Raw genomic sequence first — 21,083 nt, forward strand, 5'->3', positions numbered from 1 at the left:
GCGCCCCCTGAACCACTGTTTTAAAATGGAGTATTAACAAAGTGGACAGAGCGAGGATACTTACAGGAAGGAACATAAAGACCAAGAGAATAACGGGGAGAGGGTGATAGTGGGATAGGATGGGTGGACTCCATGAAAAAAAAATTACCGATGGGCTAAATGTAGTTAAGTTTTAGTAACGGTCAGAGCGCTTGTGTACATTTGTTCATTTAATTCCTCTAACAATTCTGTGAGTTGGGTACTTGCAGTTCCATTTCTCAGACGAGGCCACTTGAGACATGATAAATGATACAGTACCTCTTGCACTGAATTACGCCTCAGTAGCACGCTCTGAAGCAAGATACGGAAGACTGAGGAGACGTGGCAACAGAACCGAGCAGGGCAAGGCAAGCAAGCTGAAAGCGAGAATGGAGGAAAAGTGCCCCATTTACGGAGTGGTCGGCTCCAACTTTCAAATCTCCGCAGCCAGCCCGCCAAGGCGTCACAAAGCCCGCCCCTCAGTTACAAAGCCACGCCCCAGTCCGTGGCTGTTCTCTGAGCTCCCAACACTTCCCTCCTTCTCTTTGGCTCCTCCCACTCCGCCCAGCATCATTTCCTGTGCGCTGGCTGCTAATTGGTCTAGCGGTCGGAAGTGAGGGCGGGCGGTGGGGCCGTTGCCGCAGTGACAGTGCTGGGGGAGTCCGAAGATGGCGGCGTCGCGTCGCTCTCAGCATCATCACCACCATCATCAACAACAGCTCCAGCCCGCCCCAGGGGCTTCGGCGCCCCCGCCGCCGCCTCCCCCCCCACTCAGCCCTGGCCTGGCCCCGGGGACCACCCCAGCTTCCCCAACAGCGGGTGGCCTGGCCCCCTTCGCCTCCCCGCGGCACGGCCTAGCGCTGCCGGAGGGGGATGGCAGTCGGGATCCGCCCGACAGGCCTCGATCCCCGGAGCCGGCTGACAGTACCAGCTGTTGCAGTACCACCAGCACTGTCTGCACAGCCGCCGCCGCCGCTCCCGGGGCCCCGGCGGTTTCCGCTTCATCTGCCGTCGGGGTCGCTCCCAACCCAGCCGGCGGTGTCAGTAACAATTCACCGTCGTCCTCTTCTTCCCCGACTTCTTCCTCATCTTCCTCTCCATCCTCCCCTGGATCGAGCTTGGCGGAGAGCCCCGAGGCGGCAGGAGTTAGCACCACAGCAACATTGGGGCCTGGGGCGGCGGGCCCTGGGCCAGGGGTCCCGGCTGTAAGCGGGGCCTTACGGGAACTGTTGGAGGCCTGTCGCAATGGGGACGTGTCCCGGGTAAAGAGGCTGGTGGACGCGGCAAACGTGAATGCTAAGGACATGGCCGGCCGGAAGTCTTCTCCCCTGCACTTCGCTGCAGGTCAGAGACTTTGTTTCTTAAGGGTTTTGGTCTTGGGGACAGGGGTCTGGGCAGGGATAGAAAACAAGTTCTGGTAGACTAAAATGGGGGCGTGGTTATGGTTCCTCTACACCTCACCGGAAGACTAGAGGTTCCTTTCTTTAGGTTAGAGCCTGGAGACGGGGGCGTGGTGTGGGAATATGTGAATCCATTCTTTTTTAAGGTTCGCACAGTGATCCTTCTACTCGTTTTCCAAACTCCCTTAGAGGTAGTCTCCAGATATGGGTATACTTAAACTTTTGGTTTATGAATGTGAACGAATAAAGTTAGATTTGGGCAGTCTTGAGAGTTTTGTCGTTTGTTTGCTAGTTTATTTCGGTTTTACAAGGATATGTTACATGAGGATAGTCTAGACCAAAAAAGGTTTAATGTAACTCAACAAGTGTTGAAGTATCTGTGGTACACTTAGTAAGCCAATGAAAGACATAAATGAAGTATCTGAAACTGTTCCCCTTTCTCAAGGAGTTTACAGTCTAATTGGGTAGATTAAAATATGCCTTATGACACAACTGGAGAAGAATATTTGGATGCATTATGTGATGGTAGAAGAAATAAAGGCTTTGAAGTTCTAGACACTCCTCTGTTACTTGTCTGATAGACAATTTTCGTTATCTCCGTTGCCTCGTCTTTCTCATGGGCAAAAATGATACACCAAGTTTGTGTGAGGATTTAGTGAGAAGCATCGGGCACATTAGTTTTACAGAAAAACCCTACTAGTTCCTAAACTCTGGACCATACACTTTTTGCCTTTTGTAAAATCAAGTAGTTGGCCTAAATACCTAATATATTTTAAAAATACTTAATATATTTTTATAAAATACAGAGAAGTATTTCAAAAAGGACCATAATCTCACTGCCCAGGTATTTACTATTGATATTCTTTAAAAATAAAGGTAATAATGTTACATACCTTAGAACATTTTAAAATGTATATGTTTTATATACATTATAAAATTCATACAGGACAGAAATTTACAAAATGAAAAAGCACCACACACACACACACACGAACACACTGAAGATACCTCCTGTTAAGTTTCTTGCCATGTTGATAATACCTATCACTCTTTCAATTTGTTCTATTTATGGTATGTTAAGAACTTACTATGTGTATTATATATATTTTTACCCCAACTTGAAAGATATTATTACCCTCATTTTACAGATGACAAAAGTAAAGCACATATTTCAATAAGTCCAAATTCACATGGAAAATCATGGAACCTGGATTTGCATTGCATTTGATTTTAGAGTTTGTGTAATCAAGCTTAAACTATTAAACCCGATACCTAGGTTAAGGTCACTTTTCATTTCGTGAATGGGTGTGATGGAAAGTTTCTGCTTTTGCAGTGTATTAAGGGAAGAAGTAACTGGGGACTCTAAGAGTAGCATTCACACATTTTTTTTTTTTTTTTTTTTTTTTTTTTTTTTACGGCAGCCTATACTTAGAAATGTATTTTACATTGTCTCTCTCACAAACTGAATCAAAAGTTTCGGGAAATAATACTTTCCTTTATTGCATGTGCTGTCTTCTTATATTTTATATACTATTCCATTTCATTTTTTACAAATGCTGTTTGTGGTTCGTTAGTGGGTCATGATCAGCAATATGAGAAACAGGAAATCATTATTAGATTATTGGATCCATTTTTAATGTATAGACACTCACTAGTTAGTATAGGTACTATTTGGTATTTAGTGAATTGAATCATAAACAGGCCCATATAACTAGCTATTTGCTCAAGAGTGTTGCTTATTTTAGATGAAATAGTATTTCTTTTTCTTTAGGTCAAATGAAAGATCTAAGTCTGATGAAATAAATCAACTGAGGTTGTTTCCTTTGCATGCTTTGTTCTAAATTTGACTATTCTAGCACACGTCACAAATCTTGTCATTCCTCACTGTACTGCATTATAAGTAATCATTAACAGAGAATAGTTATGTTTATTTCTGTGATAATGTACTTATTTAGGATTAGTCACACATAAAACAGTGCTTGTTTTCTAAATCTGTTCTTCTGTTTGCTACAATAGTTACTTTTTATTCTGTTTCAGAGTTTTATGTGTCCCCAGATAAGTTACAAGACAATAACACACAGCCCCGTAACTATTTTGTAATTATGAGAACCTGACTTTGAACTGTTTGTTTAAGAAAAATTTTTTAGTTTGGTTGTGGAAAACAGATAAAAACTGTACGTGGCATAACACTTTGCAGTCAGTTTATCATACTTCCATGTTCGCGTGCATAGCATAGTGTCGGATCAGTAGTTAGGAATAATTCTCAGTTGACTCTTGGTTAGAATGCTAGTAATGGAATTGCCATAGAAAAGCTGTTTTATAGAAGAAATTGGAACAGTCCCTTGGATGGAAAAATTTTTAAATTGTAATTCATTTGTTCCACAAATGTTTTGTTCCTTGTCACAGGTCATTCAATTTTGATGTGGTAGGTAGTCCTCGCTCTTAAAGAGCATACAGTCTAATGGGGAAGAATAAACAAGAACAGTAGTGATGACAAAACCCATTAAATGGGTAACCTGGAGTTTTGGAAAATAACTTTTGTGGAGGAGGCAGTAGGGATTCTTGTCCTGGTTTTACAGCATTTAAGGAAGTCTTTTTAGATAGAGAGGGATTTAAAGGATGAGTCCAATCTAGCCAAGCAAAGCTTGAAAAGGAAGAGTGTTAGCTAGTGCCTTTGTTTCCATTTAGAAATGAGTTTACAGTTGTATAGAGTGAAATGGAACCATTTTGAAGATCTCAAGTGATATGAAGTCATATTTAAACCCTTACAACTTTTATTTAAATAACTATTTATTTATCCTGAGAGAGGGAGGAGAGGAACCGAGAGGGAGAGAGAATCCCAAGCAGGCTCTGTGCAGTTAGTGCAGAGCCCTTTGCGGGGCTCGAACCCATGATACATGAGATCAGGATCTGAACAGAAACAGGGAGTCCATGGCCTAATCCACAGAACCACCCAGGCACCCCTAAGTCCTTATAACTTTAAAAAATATTATAATTCTTTCTAGAAGCAGAATTAAACATTTTTTTCTATTCCACTTTGGGCTGTGATAATTATTTATTTAAAATATGGCTTAGACACAATAATGGAATCACCCTATCCACAATTAGAAACCTAATCTCGTTTCCATTGTTTATGCAGATTCTCAAAATACTATTTCTAATGCCTTCATAAGATGGCCATATCAAAAGGATCCAGTCTTTTCATTGTTGACTAGAGTTTATATAAGACTTCTCCTACAGATAAAATCCTTGACCCTGATTTTCTATTATTTAAAGGACAGCAGCCAAAGCTTTATAAATAGTATCAATTTGGAGTGTTCAGTTCCTAGTAGTGACATATTTTTGTTATAAGGACCAGTATGTTCTCATGGGATCTCTTTAAAGAAAAGTTTAGATGCGGTCCTTAAAAAAAAAAAAAAAAAAGACTTTAACAAAGCACTGAATTCCAAGATTTCATAGTATTTAAATTGATGAAATTTTGAAATAGACTTCCTAAGTTGTTAATTAACATAAGATTAGGATATGTAATATGAGGCACTTCAGTATCAAAACCAGCAAAATATGTATGGCAGTTTTATGTTTTCTTGTGACCTTGATGGTATAAATGAAGTCCCTACACTTGATAAAAGCACACATAAAAAGCAGCCTGTTTTCTGAACTGTTGCCCATCGGTGGCTATGAAAATGAGTCAGAACACTTCAGTCCTGGAGTGGACTCTTAGCATTCTTTGGCAAGCTTTGATTGTACTTTAAGCAAATGCCCTATCTCAGTGTTTAAGAAGGGTCTAATTTGTAACAGGAACTAGCTTCATAAATGTCTTCCCATTTTATCCTTTATTTAGTGTTTTCTTAAAGCTTTATGCTTTGTTTAAGGTACCATGTAAAAAAAAGTTACACCAAACTTTTAGTTCGAAAGATGTGGTTGGTAAGTTTCTCTTCTGCTTTAACTGCGGCTCTCTTTGGAGGCAAGTGATTTAAAGAACAAAATAACTATTTGTAAGATGTTACATAAAACTAGTCAACAATAGAGGAGTGTTTATATAAAAGAAAATACTATAATTTATTTATATATATCTGCTTGTATATTCTTCTGTTTATCAGTCTATTGGGGGGGCAGGTCAGTATAAATTGCAAGATCTGTACACCTTCCCTAAGTTTGCCAGAATGTGCATATTATTAGAGTTCAGTATTTGTTTACAAAGTTGTGTTTTAATGTAAAATCTGTACAAATTTTATTTGTACACTCACAGTTCTTTTTAAGTAATTTGAAGTTTATTTATTTTGAGAGAGTATGTGTGTATGTGCAAGACCAGGGGTGGGGCCCAGAGAGAGGGAGAGAGAATCCCAAGCAGGCATCTCGCTGTCAGCACACAGCCAGTTGTGGGGCTGATCTCGCGAATTGTGAGATCACAGCCTGAGCTGACAGCAAGAGTAGGGTTGCTGAAGTGACGGAGTCACCCAGGCGCCCCCATTCATTGAGTTTTGACAAATGTGGCATCTCAAACCCTTATGGAAAGGCATTGTGACCTCAGAAAGTTCCTTCATGCCCACTCCCTCCATCCCTGTCCCAGATACAAATACTCTTCTTTTCGTCCACTCTAGATTGTAAGTTGCCTGTTTTAGAAGTTCATAAAAATGGAGTCATGTAATATCTACTCTTTTTCTGTAAGATATATTTTGCTCAGCTGTTGTTTTTGGTGTTGTAAGATGTCTCAATAGCCCCTTACTACTACTGAGTAGTATTTCATTATATGAAAGTGCTACAGTTAGTTTATTTCTTCTATTGATGAACTTTTAGGATATTTCCAGTTTTGTTTGGACCATAGTGAATAAAGCTGCTATGAACATTTCTGTAAAAAACTTTTTTTTTTTGTGGACATAGACTTTTATTCTCTTGGGCAAATACTTAGTGTTGAAATTGCTGGGGCTTAGGGTAGGTAAATACTCAGTTTTTTAAGAAATTTACAGATGTTTTCCCAAAGTGGATGTGCCATTTTACATTCCCATTAATGTAAGGTGTAAGATTTCTAGCTGTTCTGTATCTTCATCATCATCATTTCATGTTCTCAGATATTTTAATTTTAACGATTCTGGTGGGAATGTGTGGTATCTCATTGTGATTTTATTTTGCATTTCCCCAAAGTCTAATGTTGAAGACTTTTTCATGTGTTTAGTTGCCATTTATATATCTTCTATGAAGTTTTGTCTTTTTTTTTTAATTGGACAAAATTTATTTTCATTGTGTTTATCTTTTTATTGTTGAATTTTGGGAGTACTTTATATATTTGCATATTAGTCCTTTGTTAGCTATATGTTACACATATGCTGATCCATTATTAATAAGGTCTTTGAACAGAAGCTTTAAATTTAATTCAATTTATGTTATTTATATGTTTATTTTATAGTTCTTGCTTTCTGTGACCTATGACTTGGGTAAGAACTTTCACCTGTTCCAAGTAACAAAGATAATAAATGTTTCTTACTAAAAATTTTATGGTTTTAGCATTTACATTTAGGTTTGTGATCAATCTTATGTTCATTGTTGTGTTATCTGTGAGGTTGAGTTGAGGTTTATTTTTCCTTATGTGCATATCAAGTGTTTTTTTTAATGCTATTTCTTGAAAACACTTTCTTTTTTCTGTTGGATAGCTTTCTCTTCGTTGTCAGAAATCAAATGGTTGTATAAGTGGGGGTGGGGGGATCTGTATTCAGGCTTCTTATTCTGTCTTGATATATTTGCCTGTTATGTCAGAATTGCATTAGCTGGGTAACTGTAGCTTTGTAGTTAGTTTTGAAGTAGATAGTTTGAATGTTCCAATTTGGCTAACCTTTTCAAGATGCTTTGGATCTTCTAGATCAGTTGCATTTTCATTGAAATTTTAGAATCAGATTATCAGTTTATACAACAAGGCATGCTGAGATGGTAATTGGGATTATATTGAATCTATTGGTCAATCTGGGAAAGACTGACATCTTACCAATATTGAATCTTACCAATATTGAATCTTCCAATCCATGAACGTTATTTAGGGCTTTGTTTTCTCTCAGCAATTTTCATAAAATTTAGTATAGGAGTCTTTCATGAGATTTTTATTCTTAATTTTTAAAAATGCATTTTAATGCCATTATAGTAGATTTGAAAATATTTTTCAATTGTTTGCTAATTTGATCAATTTCTATATTAACCATGTATCCTGTGATCTAGAAAATTACTATTTCCTTAGAATTTTATTAAAGAATCATATCTTCAAATAGACAGTTATGACTTCTATTTATCTTCTTGATAATGTTGAATAAAAGTGATGAGGGTAGACATCTTTGTCTTTTTTCAACTCTTAAGGGGGAAAATGTTTGATATTTCACCATGAAGTATGATGTATGTTATTCTTTTTATATATTCTTTTTACATATATTTTATATATTGCTAGATTTTATTTGCTAATATTCTGTTAAAGATTTTTACATGTACATTTATGAGAAATATTGGTCTGTAGTTTCTTTTTTTTTTGGGGGGGGGGATGTCTGTGTCAAGTTTTGGCATTAGGATTATGCCAAATACACTTTGTTTGTATTTGTCAAGTGTATTTGGCAGTGTTCATTTCTCTATTTTGTGAATGAAGTTTTGGAGACTTGCCATTGTTTCTCCTCAAATATTTGATAGAATCCCCAAATGACACTGACTAGATCTGTAGTTTTCTTTGTGGGAGGATTTTTGACACTGAATTTAATTTCTTTTATGCATAGACGGCTAAGAGATTGTCTCAATTGTCACTTGATTTTGGTGAGTTATATTTTCCAAGGACTTTATTTTATCTAAGTTGTCAAATTTGTTTGCATAATTTTGTTTATAATATTTTTTATTACTATTACAGTGTCTATAAGAGCTAATGAGATAAACTCCTTTGTTTTTCATACCGATAATGTGTTTACTTTGATTAGACTTACCAGGAGACTTAACAGTTCTGTTGATCTTTTCAACCAGCTCTCAGCTTGGTTAATTTTCTCCATTGTTTGTTCGCTTAATTATTTCCTTCTTTCTACTTATTTTGAGCTTACTGTGTTACTTATTTATTGTTGTTTATGAAACTACCCGGAAACTTAAGAGCTTAAAATCACAAACATTTCTTTTTTCACAGTTGCGGTGGGTCATGATTCCAGGTGTGGGTCAGGAATCTGGGCATGAGTCAGCCACGTCGTCTGGCTCAAAGTCTTTCATTTGGCTGCAATCAAAATGTGGGCTCAGGGTACGGTCTTACCTTGTGGGATGACTGAGGGCAGAATCTGCTTCCAAACTTGTTCATGTGAGTGTTAGCAAGATTTAGCGCCTTGCAGGTTGTTGGACTGAGGTCTCCCTCAGTTCCATAGAGCAGCTCACAACATGACATATGACTTCTTTCAGAGCCAGCAAGTGAGAGAGCAAGAAGGACAAGCAAGGTGGAAGCTAGAGTCCTTCTGAAATATAGTATCCCAAATATTGTCTCATCAGCTTTTGTAGAGTTCTGTTAGCTAAGAGGAAATCAGTAGGGTTCCACAATAGTGTGTGTCCGATGGGGAATGGGGATCATTGGGAGCTATCCTCAAGCTGTCTTGCACATTTACTTTGTTTTTCTCTTATAAACTTTATTTAGTTTTAGTTCTACAAGTGTATGTGTGATAGATAGTCCCCAAAGATGACCACCATACATTCCTCCATTTTATCTATATGTATGCTACATCACTTATCAAAAGGTGCAGGCAAAAATAGGCAAAAGCCTATTTCCCTCCTCTTGTATTTGAGTTAGTTTTGTGATCTGCTAGGATGAATGGAATGTGACAGAAGTGTTGCTATGTAACACTTCAGCTTTCAGAGGTCTTAAATTTTCACATTCATGCATTGGAAACTTTCTCTTTTGGAACCCAGCCACCATGCTTTGATAGGGACCATGGAGAAGAGAAATAAGACTTGTGGCTTCAGTCAGTTTCTACTGCCAGCTGAGTGAGTGAATCAGCTTGGATATTCCAGCCTCATCAAGCCTCCAGATGACTGAGCTTAGTTAACTCACAGTATCAACAGAATAAGAAGTAGTAGTTGTTCTTATAAGCCATAGATTTTGGAATAGTTTGTTATATGGCAATAAATACCTGAAATCATTATTTATAGCTACAATTGTAGCCATTCTTGCTGCAGATGCTCACTGCTAGTCCTGATATTGATGTCTCCAGTTATTTTGGTGGTCACTTGTTCTCCAGAGTTTACCCAGGAAGGTGTCCTGGAATCAGGATGGTCTGAAAAATTTTTTAATGTCAGTAACAGTTGTTGCCTTCTTGGAAGTCAGTTTGACTGTTTATAAAATCTTTGATTCTCATTTTCTTTCCTGAGTATTTAAAACATTATCCCATTTTCTTCTGGTAAAAACTGTCAGTGTTGGAAGTGATGGCGATCTGATTTTCTTTCCCGTGGTCTTTTTTCCTGGATGTCCAAAGGAGTTTTTTTCTCTTCCATAAAGGCAACATATTCTAATAGAGTATATCTTGGTCTTAGCTCCTCTAAGTTGATTTTCTCAGATACACAATGTGCCTTTTCCTTATGTAGTTTCAGATCTTTTATTTTAGAAAAGTTTTCTTGAACTTTAGTTTTTAGTATTTGGTTTTTTTTCCCTTTTATGTATATTGAAGCTTTTACCTTTCTAAATTTGTTACTTTGCTCTCTCTGTGTGTGGTAAAATAATACGTAACAAAGTTTACCATTTTGACTATTTTAAGTGTAGTTCAGTGTCATGAAGTACATTGACAGTGTCGTACAACCATCACCACTGTCCATTTCCAGAACCTTTTCATAGTTCTGAGTATAAACTCAGTACTCATTTAGACACTAACTGCTCATTTCCACCTTCCCCCAAACCCTGATAACTGTCACTCACTCTTGAATCTGTTTCCAAAAAATACATCTTCATTTCTTTTTGCTTTTAAACACTGTTCTCCTTTTTTTATTTAAAATATCTTCTTCTTTTAACTTTTTTTTTAAATGCATATTTATTTTTGAGACAGAGAGAGACAGAGCTTAAGGTGGGGAGGGGCAGAGAGAGGGGGAGACATAGAATCTGAAGCAGGTTCCAGGTTCCAAGCTGTTAGCACAGAGCCTGATGCGGGGCTTGAACCCATGAACTGTGAGATCATGACCTGAGCTGAAGTCAGACACTTAACTGACTGAGCCACCCGCGTGCCCCTAAAAATGTTCTCCTTTTACGTTCTATTTTTCTTGAGGCAGGCAGTAGTGTGGAAGGATTTTCTGTGGCTAGACAATAAATGTTTCAGGCTTTGTGTCCTATATAGGCTTTGTTTCAACTGTTTCAACTATGCAGCTCTGCTTTTGTGCCATAAAAGTATCCGCAGACAATACATAAATGACTGGGTGTGGTTTGTTCCAATAAAGCATTATTTATAAAAGCAGGTGGTGGCCATATTTGGTTCCTGGGTTGTAGTTTGCTGATCCCCATCACAGGGCATTCTCTGTGGTATTTTTTTCACTATTGTTTTCCTTCTTGTTTAGTTTTTACTCATGACGTTATTAAATTTTGAATTATTTTCTGAGTTTTGTCATCTTATTTTGAATTCACATCTTGCGACTTTTTCATATCTTGCATCGTTTTACTGTTGCCTTTTAGCAAAAAGAAATAATAGATCATAATTTTGTTTTTGTGAGTGTTTTCTTCTGGCATGCATTATTTATGGGGGATGTTATTCTGCTCAAATTCTTCTTATAAGAACTTTGGATGGGATTTTATTTCAATTTTTTTTCATTGCTCATTTTTATAGAAATTGATAAGTAATTCCAAGGATAAAAATAGGGGCCTGAAAAAAATGGAGGTCTGCGATATATGGAGGGTAACTCCCCTTGTTCTTCTCGTGTTGGACATGCAACTCTGATCTAGAATCGATGAAGTCTCTCTGTAAGGCTCATCTCTTACAGTAGTAGCGTTTAAATTATGAAACATCACCATTTTATGTCTCAGCTCAGATAGTCTATCGCTTTCTTCGGGCGTTAACTAGAGACATTTTGTTAAGGAGCTTTTAATAATAATATCCTTTCCTCATCGTCTATTTACATGGGTTTTTTGATAAGAGGTTTAGTCTACTACTCTGCCATTTCTTTCCCTGGGGCATCCCTTCCTTCCCCAGGAACTGTATAGATCACAGCTAGGTGTTCCTTCCTTTCAGATCTGAAGTGATTCTTTGGCAGTTAAAAGAGTAAAGAAATCTATCCAGAGGATAGGAGGCCAATCAAGGGCCAGGTTGTGAGCATACATATGTTTGAAAATGAGATCTTAAGCTTAGATCTCAGGGGAAGAAAAGTAATCAAGGAACGTAATTGATGCCAAGAAAATATATTTTATTGTAGTACCTCATTTTGGAGAAGAATAAACATCGTCAAGATTGTCGTGATAAAATGCAGGTAAAAACACTAGAGTAGCTATTCTTAAAGTAGTTTTTTCAAGTAATTTTTAAAAATTTATTTATTTTTTTTTTTGAGAGAGAGACAGCATGAGTTGGGGAGGGGCAGAGAGAGAGGGAGAGAGGGTCCCAAGCAGGTTCTGTGTTGCCAGTGCTCGACTCAGGGCTCGAACCCCCTAAACTATGAGATCATGACCCAAGCCGAAACTGAAAGTCAGATGCCTAACCGGCTGAGCCACCTAGGTGCCCCTAGAGTAGCTATTCTTAAAAGTCTTTAATAGCTTCCTTTTGCTTCATGACAAAGAAATCTTTTGGATGGTTCATTGTAAAATATGCAGTAGATACAGTTAAAGAGACCAGTGTCTCTTAAATTCTTATTCCCAGACCCCCTCTTCTTCTCCCTCCCCCCCCCCCGCCCATATCAAGGTCCTTGAAGTTACTCTGACTCATGTTTATTCCTCTGACAGAAATACACAGGCAAGTGGGATGTAGCCTTGATCATGGAATTTCCACTGAAGCCTAGGTACTCGAATCATTTTGAAGGTCATTTTCTAAAAATCATTTTTTGAGTAACTGAGAAAAATTAGGAGTTTTTTGTTTTTGTGGGCTCCCTGGGTTTTCCTTTTCAGGCTTCATCAGATGTCCAAGATTGCTTTTCCATCCAGCAAGTTGCTGGGTTCTTTGTCAAGTTGAAACTTGTTCTGCCTGTTTGTTCAGGTATTTGTGTGTAGAATTAAAAACTGTGAGCTTAAGTCCCTTTTTTCCTTTTCTCTCTCTCTTTTCTTCTCTTTTCCTTCTTTTTTTCTTTTTTTTTTCTTTTTGGAGTGTGTCAGCTCCCTACTCAGTTTACACTAGTGTATTTTTTTATTGTAGAAAAAGAAAATAAAATAATGTAAAGTTTCCTCTCTCTTTTGCCTTCTCTCTATAACAAAAAGTACATTGATGGTGGTGGTAGCTGTTGGCTTGTTGGTTTATTTGGCCTTGCAACTTGTTTCTTTTATGGTAGGTTTTTTAAAAAGTGAAGAGGCATTTGGTAGTTTTAGATGATGCATATTAACAACAAACTGAACTTCCTGATTGACTAAAAATGTTTTAAAGTTCCTGCATCATCAGTTATAGTTTAAAAAGAACCGAAATCTCCTGATGCCCGGTTAATGCTCAGTTATGATGCTTTTGAAAAGCTAGAGCAGTATGTGTGTGTATAACCAGACCCTGGAAGATCAGATGCCTTCATTCTGATACATTCACCCACCATGGAAAAACCATTGTGATCTTCTCATTCTTCTTGCTAATAAGATGTACACTTCTTTCTCCCTCTCCAAAAGCTCAAGTTGTTCTCCTGTTGCCTACTGACTTTTTTTTTTTAAGAAGGAAATGACACGGGGTTACAGTTAGTAAATGAATGAATACATTTTAGCTATTTTTTTTAAACTAATGTATTGAGAAGAGGTGCCAAACTATGCCTTTCTTCTTTGCAGGAAAATATTCTCATTCAGAAAAGAAAAACCTTTTGGACTAATATAAAAATTTATTGCAAGTTATCAAAAACTTGGCTCCTCTTCCCTGCTCCTGTATCCTAGAATTTAATAGTAGGAATGTGTAATTGTTATCCTGTTGGAGTTATAGGAAAGCAGATAAATTTGAAGTATGTAATAAGAGAAGTTTAGTCTTTAATTCATTGAATTGCTCTCGCACTGTAAATATTTGAGCAAGTGAATTTCGTTAGTTAATGCCTCTGATTTCTGATCTCCTGACTTTCTTACATGTGTAAATAATAATCCTTGTATATTAGTCTAGTCCTTTGTCATCGAAGTGTTTTCACCGCTCTTTTGCCACATATGTGAATGAACTTAGTTTTGAAATTATTACAACAATAGTAGTATAAAAAATAATAAAAATAACAGTTGTCTTAGAGTGATTTTTGTGCTTTTCTAAGGTTATTTTACGTAACCCTTACAGCAATAGTACAAGGTAGATTTTAAGTCTTTTTTAATAGCTGAAGAAACTGAGACTCAAGAGCATTATATCTTGTCTGAAGTCACATTGCTGTTAAATGTTGGAGCTGGATTTAAACCCCCACTTGGCTGTCTAAAATCATTTGGCCTGTGCTAACTCAACTAGGAAGTAGGTAGCATTGAGAAATAAAATTTTTTGAGTCATTTTGTAATTAGACAGTTGTTACCACGTTCTTATGTTTGTTTTTTGAAAATAAAAGTAATTGTACAGATTCTGGAAAGTACAGTAAAAAGTCCATTATCTCACTACCCCTAGGCAGCTCATACAGTCATTTTGGCATGTTTCCTTCCAGCTTTTTTTTTTTTGTAGGCATTTAAAATAGAGCAAAACTTCATGTAGATGCTTACTTAAAGCATTGTGACTAGGATTTGATTGAGACCATATTTTTTTGGAAAGTATTGGAACATTTGCAATTATCAGAATGTTGGACTCTCTGGTCTTTTGACCAACTGCTTTTTAAACATTAAAAGTGTGATTGGAGATAATCTTTGAAGATTTCGTAATCAAGTGGAAGAATGGTCTTTTAGCAACTCCCATTTTTTTTTAAGTCTGTTTATTTTGAGAGAATGAGAGTAGGGGAGGGGCAGTGAGGTGGGGGGGGAGAGAGAGAGGAAGAGAGAGAGAGAGAGAGAGAGAGAGAGAGAGAGAATATCCCAAGCAGGCTCCGCACTGTCAATGCAGAGCCCAATGCAGGGCTCCATCTCATGAAACTGTGAGACCTTGACCTGAGCCAAAACCAAGAGTTGGATGCTTAACTGACTGAGCCACCCAGGCGTCCCACAACTCCTTTCTTTTAAAGACTACTTAAAATTGATAGGGCGCCTGGGTGGTTTAGTTGGTTGAGCGTCCAACTTTCACTCAGGCCATGATCTCAGGGCTGATGAGTTCAAGCCCTGAGTTGGGGCTCTTTCTTTCTCTCTCTAAAAAATAAACATTAAAAAACTTAAAAATAATAAAGCCTACTTAAAATTGTTAGAAAATCTTGAAGGTAAACTGCTCTGTTTGATTCATAAAAGTAGTCAAGGAAAAAATATGGTTTGAATAAAACACATGGGAATCACAAGAGTTTGAAAGCACTTAATGCCCCTAAATTGTACACTTAAAAATGGTTATAGTGGTAAATCTTATGTTACAGGTATTTTACTACAATTCAACGTCTTTGAACGGGTGTATCTATCATAGTGGCATTTTGATCTTTCTGTTGTCCTAGAGAGAACTCATTTCATAATATCACCAGCATGAAATATGGAAAATAGCATTTTCAGTAGAGTGAATCCTACTGATATATTGCAGAGAAGCTTTTCATCACTGTTAATTCACATCTCTAAGAGTGACCGTAATCTTTTTCTGGGAGTGTGAGACTCACTATTAGTAAAACATATATGGAAATTCAAAAGAACTTTGTGCAGTTTGTTTAATTAACAGCCACGGGGACAATTCCATAGTGTGTCTTCCCCCTTTGGTCTATTTCTCAGGAATCTGGCATGATTCCTAGGCTTTTACTAAGGTTTTATACTAGTTCAATAACAACTCAAGAACTGTTAGTGCCATAAGGAACAGGATGATGAGAATGGCATTCTTTCCCGTCTTTAAGGAAGTTTATTATCAAAATGCAGTCATTCCCAAACTTTGTGATCTCAGAACTCTTTTACACTCTCTTTTAAAAATATGTGTTTATTTGAGAGAGACTGTGTGTGAGTGGGGGAGGGGCAGAGAGAGAGGAGAGAGAGAATCCCAAGCAGGCTCTGTGCTGTCATGTCAGCACAGAACCCGACAGGGGACTTGACCTCACCAAACAGTGAGATCATGATCTGAGCTGAAGTCAAGAGTTGAATGTTAGCGGACCGAACCACCCATTCTTAAAAAGAGCTGAAAGAGCTTTTTTGTTTGTGTCTTGGGAGATTTATCATATTAGGAATGAAAATTGAGAACTTAAAAAAACCAATAAAAAACTCTCTTATATTAATCACACTGTTAATGAAAAGTAACTATTTTCCAACACATAAATTAATGAGGAGAGGCATTATTTTAAACTTTGCAAGTCACTTTAATGTCTGACTTAATAGACGAGAGGTCTCATCTGCCTCTGCGTGCCCTTTGTTGTGTTGGATTGAAGTACATGGAGAAAGTCCTGCTTTAAACAGATACATAGTTTGAAAAGAAAGGACTATTTTAGTAGCATCTTTAGATAAGCATAGATGTTTTTCTTTGGTACTACACCCAAATTTGATAAATAATGGTTTCTTAAAGGTTATTTGCAACATGAACTCTGAAGCCATATCAATGAGTTTTTCATACCCTTTGAAATCCATGGGTCTTTTTTTTCAGATGGATCTTGTACGTCTTTTGGTCATTTGTAAAATATTAGTTTGAGGTATGCAGGTCTTCTAAATGTCCACACATTTTACTTTATAAGAAATTGTAAAGCATATCTGTTACTACCACACCAATCTTATCAGAAGAGCACTTATGTGTTGGGAAACGATAAAGCTCATGGTAGCAGATGCAAGTTTTACAACATGCTCATTTTTGCTTGAAAGCCCAAATCGTGTCATTTGGAACAAACACTGTTGTTTACCTCGAAGTGACAGGTTCACTTTGTTCATGCTCAAGAAAATGTCTGCCAAATATACAGGTCAGACTGAGCTCAAATAGTTGCATAAGTGTTGCTCCTCAAGACAACAAACCTTGGTGTCTAGTAGAAGTGATTACTGTGTATTTTTTGCCACAAGAATATGAAAAAAGATGTGTAACTCGAGGGCTGGAGTTTAACACAATTAATATTTACATTTTCATGAAGAACATTTTTTTAGTGGCATTTTTGGAGGGGGGAGAGTGAGAGCAAGAGCTAGCGAGCATGAGCAGGGGAGGGCAGAAAGAGAGATGGAGACACAGAATCTGAAGCAGGCTCCAAGCTCCATACTGTCAGGGCAGAGCCTGACGTGGGGCTCAAACCCATGAACCATGAGATATGACATGAGCTGAAGTCAAATGCTGAACTGACTGAACCACCCGGGAGCCCCCATCCCCATGAAGGACATTTTTAAGTGAAATTGGCTACTTTTTTTTTTTTTTTTTTTTAACTGTGATGACCTGGTGGTAAAGAATGCAGTGACTGTTAGTATAGTTTGGTGCCACTGTTTGGTTCATGCCAAGATATCAGCAGTTTTACCTACCATTGCTTTGTATCATCAAGAGCACCATGAGTCCAGTCTTCAGATGACCAACCATATGATGTTATGAAATCATGAACTATCAGTGTCTTGATAACGAAAAGGCAAAATCATCTTAGTATTATTTTGTTAATAGTTTTGACTTCTCTGACCCCTAGAATGCTGCTCAGGGATCAATAGAGGTACTTACCACACTTTGAAAGCTGCTGGGCTTATGTAAGTGGTTCTTAATTTTGTCAACGTTCTTTTGAGACTCTGATGACAGGTATGGACATTCACCCCAGGGATATACTTAAAACACCAAATTTTACATGTGATTTTCAGAAGATTACAAACATCCCAGAGCACTAGAACTATGGTTTTTAAACTCTGCATGAGAATCAGCTGAAGGGTCTATTATAACAGGTTCTTAAACTACACCCCCTAAATTTCTCGTTGAGTTGCTCTGGCGTAGAGTATGAGATTTTGCATTTTTAACAAGTCTCAGGTAATGCTGATGTTGATGTTCACTTTGTGAGTAGTGATTCTTAACCCTGGACCAGATAAGTCAAATCACAGGAGTAGGGTCAGGCCTTTGTTTTTTTGTTTTTTTTTTTTTTTAATTTCCTCTAGTGATTCTCACATGCAGACAGGTTTCAGAATCACTGCTTGAAGATACATGTAACACAGATTAAGATTCAAGTCTAGTGAGATTAAGAACATCTAATATTTGTATAACTTTTTATGTTTTAGGAAGTAGTTTTGATAATTGTGACTCACTGACTACTTACAAGCCTGTAAGGTAGTTATTATCTCTGGGGAAAACTTGGCTTGGGATTCCAGAAATTATAATTTTATAGTTGTTCCAGGTTTTGAGTCTGTGAAATGAACTAAAAGGGTAATTGCAGGAAGTTTTTTTTTTTTAATGTTAATTTTTGAGAGAGAGCAAGTGAGCAAGCACGAGAAGGGGAAGGACAGAGAGAGAGGAGACAGAGGACCTGAAGCTGGCTCTGCACTGACATCAGTGAGTCCCTCCACCCCCCTGCTGAAAGTTTCTCAGACAATGCTATGCCTATATTCCTAGTATGCTTTCATATTCCACAGTGGCGTGGTGGACAATGTGACAGTATTGAGGAGTGATAGGTCACAACTGGGACACCTTCTTCTGGCCTCTCCTCTTAAGCTGATGTTTCTTCTCACAGTGGTACCCAGACATTTCTTCTTTCTTCCTCTAGGGAAGAAAGCTGGAATCTGGGATTTATCTCTTTCCTTCTGCTTCTGGTGCTTTCTCAATTGGGTTTGGGGAAGGCGCACATTCTTGATTATACTTGCTATTTAGTTAAGTACTATTTTATCCAAGCATGAATGTTTTTCTAAATCAGGTTCTAAAAAAACGGAAAAATTAATTGGCGAGAGTCTGCCTTTGACAAATGAAGAACATGCAACTTCATTGACATTGAAGTCATTTTATAGTTTGCTTTCTAAATTGTTATTTTAGAACCAACAGAGAATATACATACTCCTTATTGTTTAACAGTGACTTTCGACCTAATGAAGTATAAAATAGTTCTTTATTTAAAGACTAATATAGTTAGAATTGAAATAAGAAGAGGAAGCAATAATGACTTTGAATATTAAAAAGAAAATTTATGTTTCATTGTCATAGAATATTTATTATACAGTAAGTAGGAATTTGTTACTGGGTATCTGTGGTTCTGTGTATATTACACTGCATACATTTAACCTAGTATATAGAAAACCCTGGACAATATTTTTAATGTTTGTCTTTGAGAGAGAGAGAGAGAGAAAGAGAGCAAGCACGAATGGGGGAAGAGTAGAGACAGAGGGAGACACAAAATCTGAAGCAGCCTCCAGGTGCTGAGCTGTCAGCACAGAGCCCAATGAGGGCTCGAACTCACAAACTGTGAGATCATGACCTGAGCCGAAGTCAGACACTTAACCAATTGAGCCTCCCAGGCCCCCCCACTCCCCAGAGAGAATCTTAGACAGGGTCCCCACTCAGTGTGGAGCCTGACATGGGGCTCGATCCCACAACCCTGGGATCATAACATGAGCCTAAATCTCAACTCAAATGGTTGTTTAAGCCTGGTTAAATAAAAACAGCTTACATAATGGAATATCATACAACCAATAAAAAACAGCTCCATATATTTCAGTAAGTCCAGAGAGTATTTTTTTAATGTTTATTTATTTTTGAGAGAGAGAGAGAGAGAGAGACAGAGAGAGAAAGAAATGAACGAGTGGGGGAGGAGCAGAGAGTGAGGGAAATACAGAATCTGATGGAGGCTCCAGGCTCTGAGCTGTCAGCACAAAACCCAGTGCGGGGCCCAAACTCACGAACCTTGAGATCATGGCCTGAGCTGAAGTCAGATTGCTTAACTAAGCCATCCAGGCAACCAAAAAGCCCTTGACATTTTTAAAAGACTATGTCACAAGACTTTTCCTACTCCCCAGATTAGAGAATACCATTATAGCATGTAATTTCCTTGATGAAATGTAGTAAAAGTGGAAACTTAAAAAACTTTAGAGGTAGGCCTGTACAAGAAAGTGAGTAAAATTAGAAGATCATGTAGAGATCCTTTGCCAGGCACCCCCTGTAATTTTGAGGCTGCCTCTTACACATCAGCTAAGATACAGGTATGATTCAGATTCAGTGAGGTTATAAATTATTGTGTTTATTATGGACTTTTAGAGGTGCTCACAGATACCTGGAACTACCAGTGTTAAATAGGTAAATGATAAGTCTGTTGACCAGGAAAGAAAAGTTACTTAAAAACCTTTTATCTGTTGCATAAATATATCATAGGTAAATTTGTTTCATTGAAAGTAATTTTATTGTCATTGGTAAGAATTTTTGTTTTGCTTTCTATTTGTATGGGAAGGAATATTCTTAAGAAAGTAAGTACATTCTTCTACTAGTTAAGATTCTAGTGTTTTGTGATGTTTTTAGAGAGAATAGTGAACAATTCACATCTGCCGTCAAGTACCTTTTTATCTTCCCCAGCTTAGCTCGTGGGATTTCTTTGTATCAGGAGAAACAACAATATATGTGAGAGTTCATGAGTATTTCCTAGATAATGTCAAACTTATTTTAGTCTTACTTTGAGTATCTTCTGAGTATAATTAGGTCTTTCTACCCTTAAGGAAAAAATTTAAACAGATAAATGTGGAAAATGTAATATAAATTTTCTCATTGAGTATATAAGTGTAGGTCAATGGATTTCGCAGTTCAAATGATGTGCAGTAGTTGTTGCTTTGCTGACAGTCCAATTAGTGTGAAAAATATCCTTAAGCTATGACTTTGCTACCATAAATAAAAATATCACTTTAAAATAACTCCAGGCACCTTACGTTTTTCTCCTTCTCTTACATTTTAGAAGTCATAATTGTTAGTTACAAAGTTTAATATCGCCCATGGTTGTTCCATTGAAGCTTTACTTTTAGGCAGGTGTAAAATGTCAAACATAAATGAAACAGTTTTCTATCTCTAAACTTGTACCAGGTGAATATATGCCAAATGACCTCACATTTGATACTGAAACATTTTTGAATGGCCTTAGTTTAGACTCTAACATTAGGATGCAGAAGTGTATTTGTAAATGAACCAACATGAGTTCGCTCCCTGGTGAGTCATAGAAACTAGACCAGGTGAGTTGTTGCAGAAACTCTTGGTGATTCACTCAAAGTTCATTTTCTCCTTAATCTTCACAAACAGATCTTAGATTTTGGTCAAGGCAGCACTGTGCCCAGCCATAAAAGAACTGATTTTTCAGACTTTTTGAGGAGTTGGTCAGATGACTCATTTTTGGCTAATGAGATATAAGTCAAAGTATCTTAAGAGAGGCTTCCTTAATAATAAAGACCAAGAGAAAGTCTTTTTCTCCCTTAGCCCTCCTCTTTCTTGTGTGGGACCCTAAAAACCAGGCTTTGAGGTGTAGCACTCTTCGTGACCATGAGGTGACAAGTAGAAGATAGCTTAGCCATGGCTAAGCATGCCTGAGTGAAAGCATTTTTGAAGAGCTTTTGTTAAACTGCTATATGAGCCT

The 21,083-nt window shown here is 37.5% G+C and overlaps 1 protein-coding gene across 5 annotated transcripts in view; it reads left to right on the forward strand.

The window, feature by feature from the left end:
- Nucleotides 1-645: 645 nt before the first annotated feature.
- TNKS (tankyrase) overlaps nucleotides 646-21,083 on the forward strand; it is a 204,371-nt gene continuing 183,933 nt past the window's right edge. For 4 of the 5 annotated variants that reach the window (XM_029935480.1, XM_029935487.1, XM_029935495.1 and 1 more), the window contains exon 1: nucleotides 649-1,362. In XM_029935480.1, the coding sequence (XP_029791340.1) occupies nucleotides 687-1,362 (676 nt within the window). In that variant the 5' untranslated portion in view covers nucleotides 649-686. Of the gene's footprint in view, nucleotides 1,363-21,083 lie in introns of all 5 variants that reach the window. The other variant, XM_029935504.1, reaches the window with a different exon arrangement.

The sequence above is a fragment of the Suricata suricatta genome, chromosome 1 (assembly GCF_006229205.1).
Source record: "Suricata suricatta isolate VVHF042 chromosome 1, meerkat_22Aug2017_6uvM2_HiC, whole genome shotgun sequence".
NCBI classification, from domain to species: Eukaryota; Metazoa; Chordata; class Mammalia; order Carnivora; family Herpestidae; genus Suricata; species Suricata suricatta.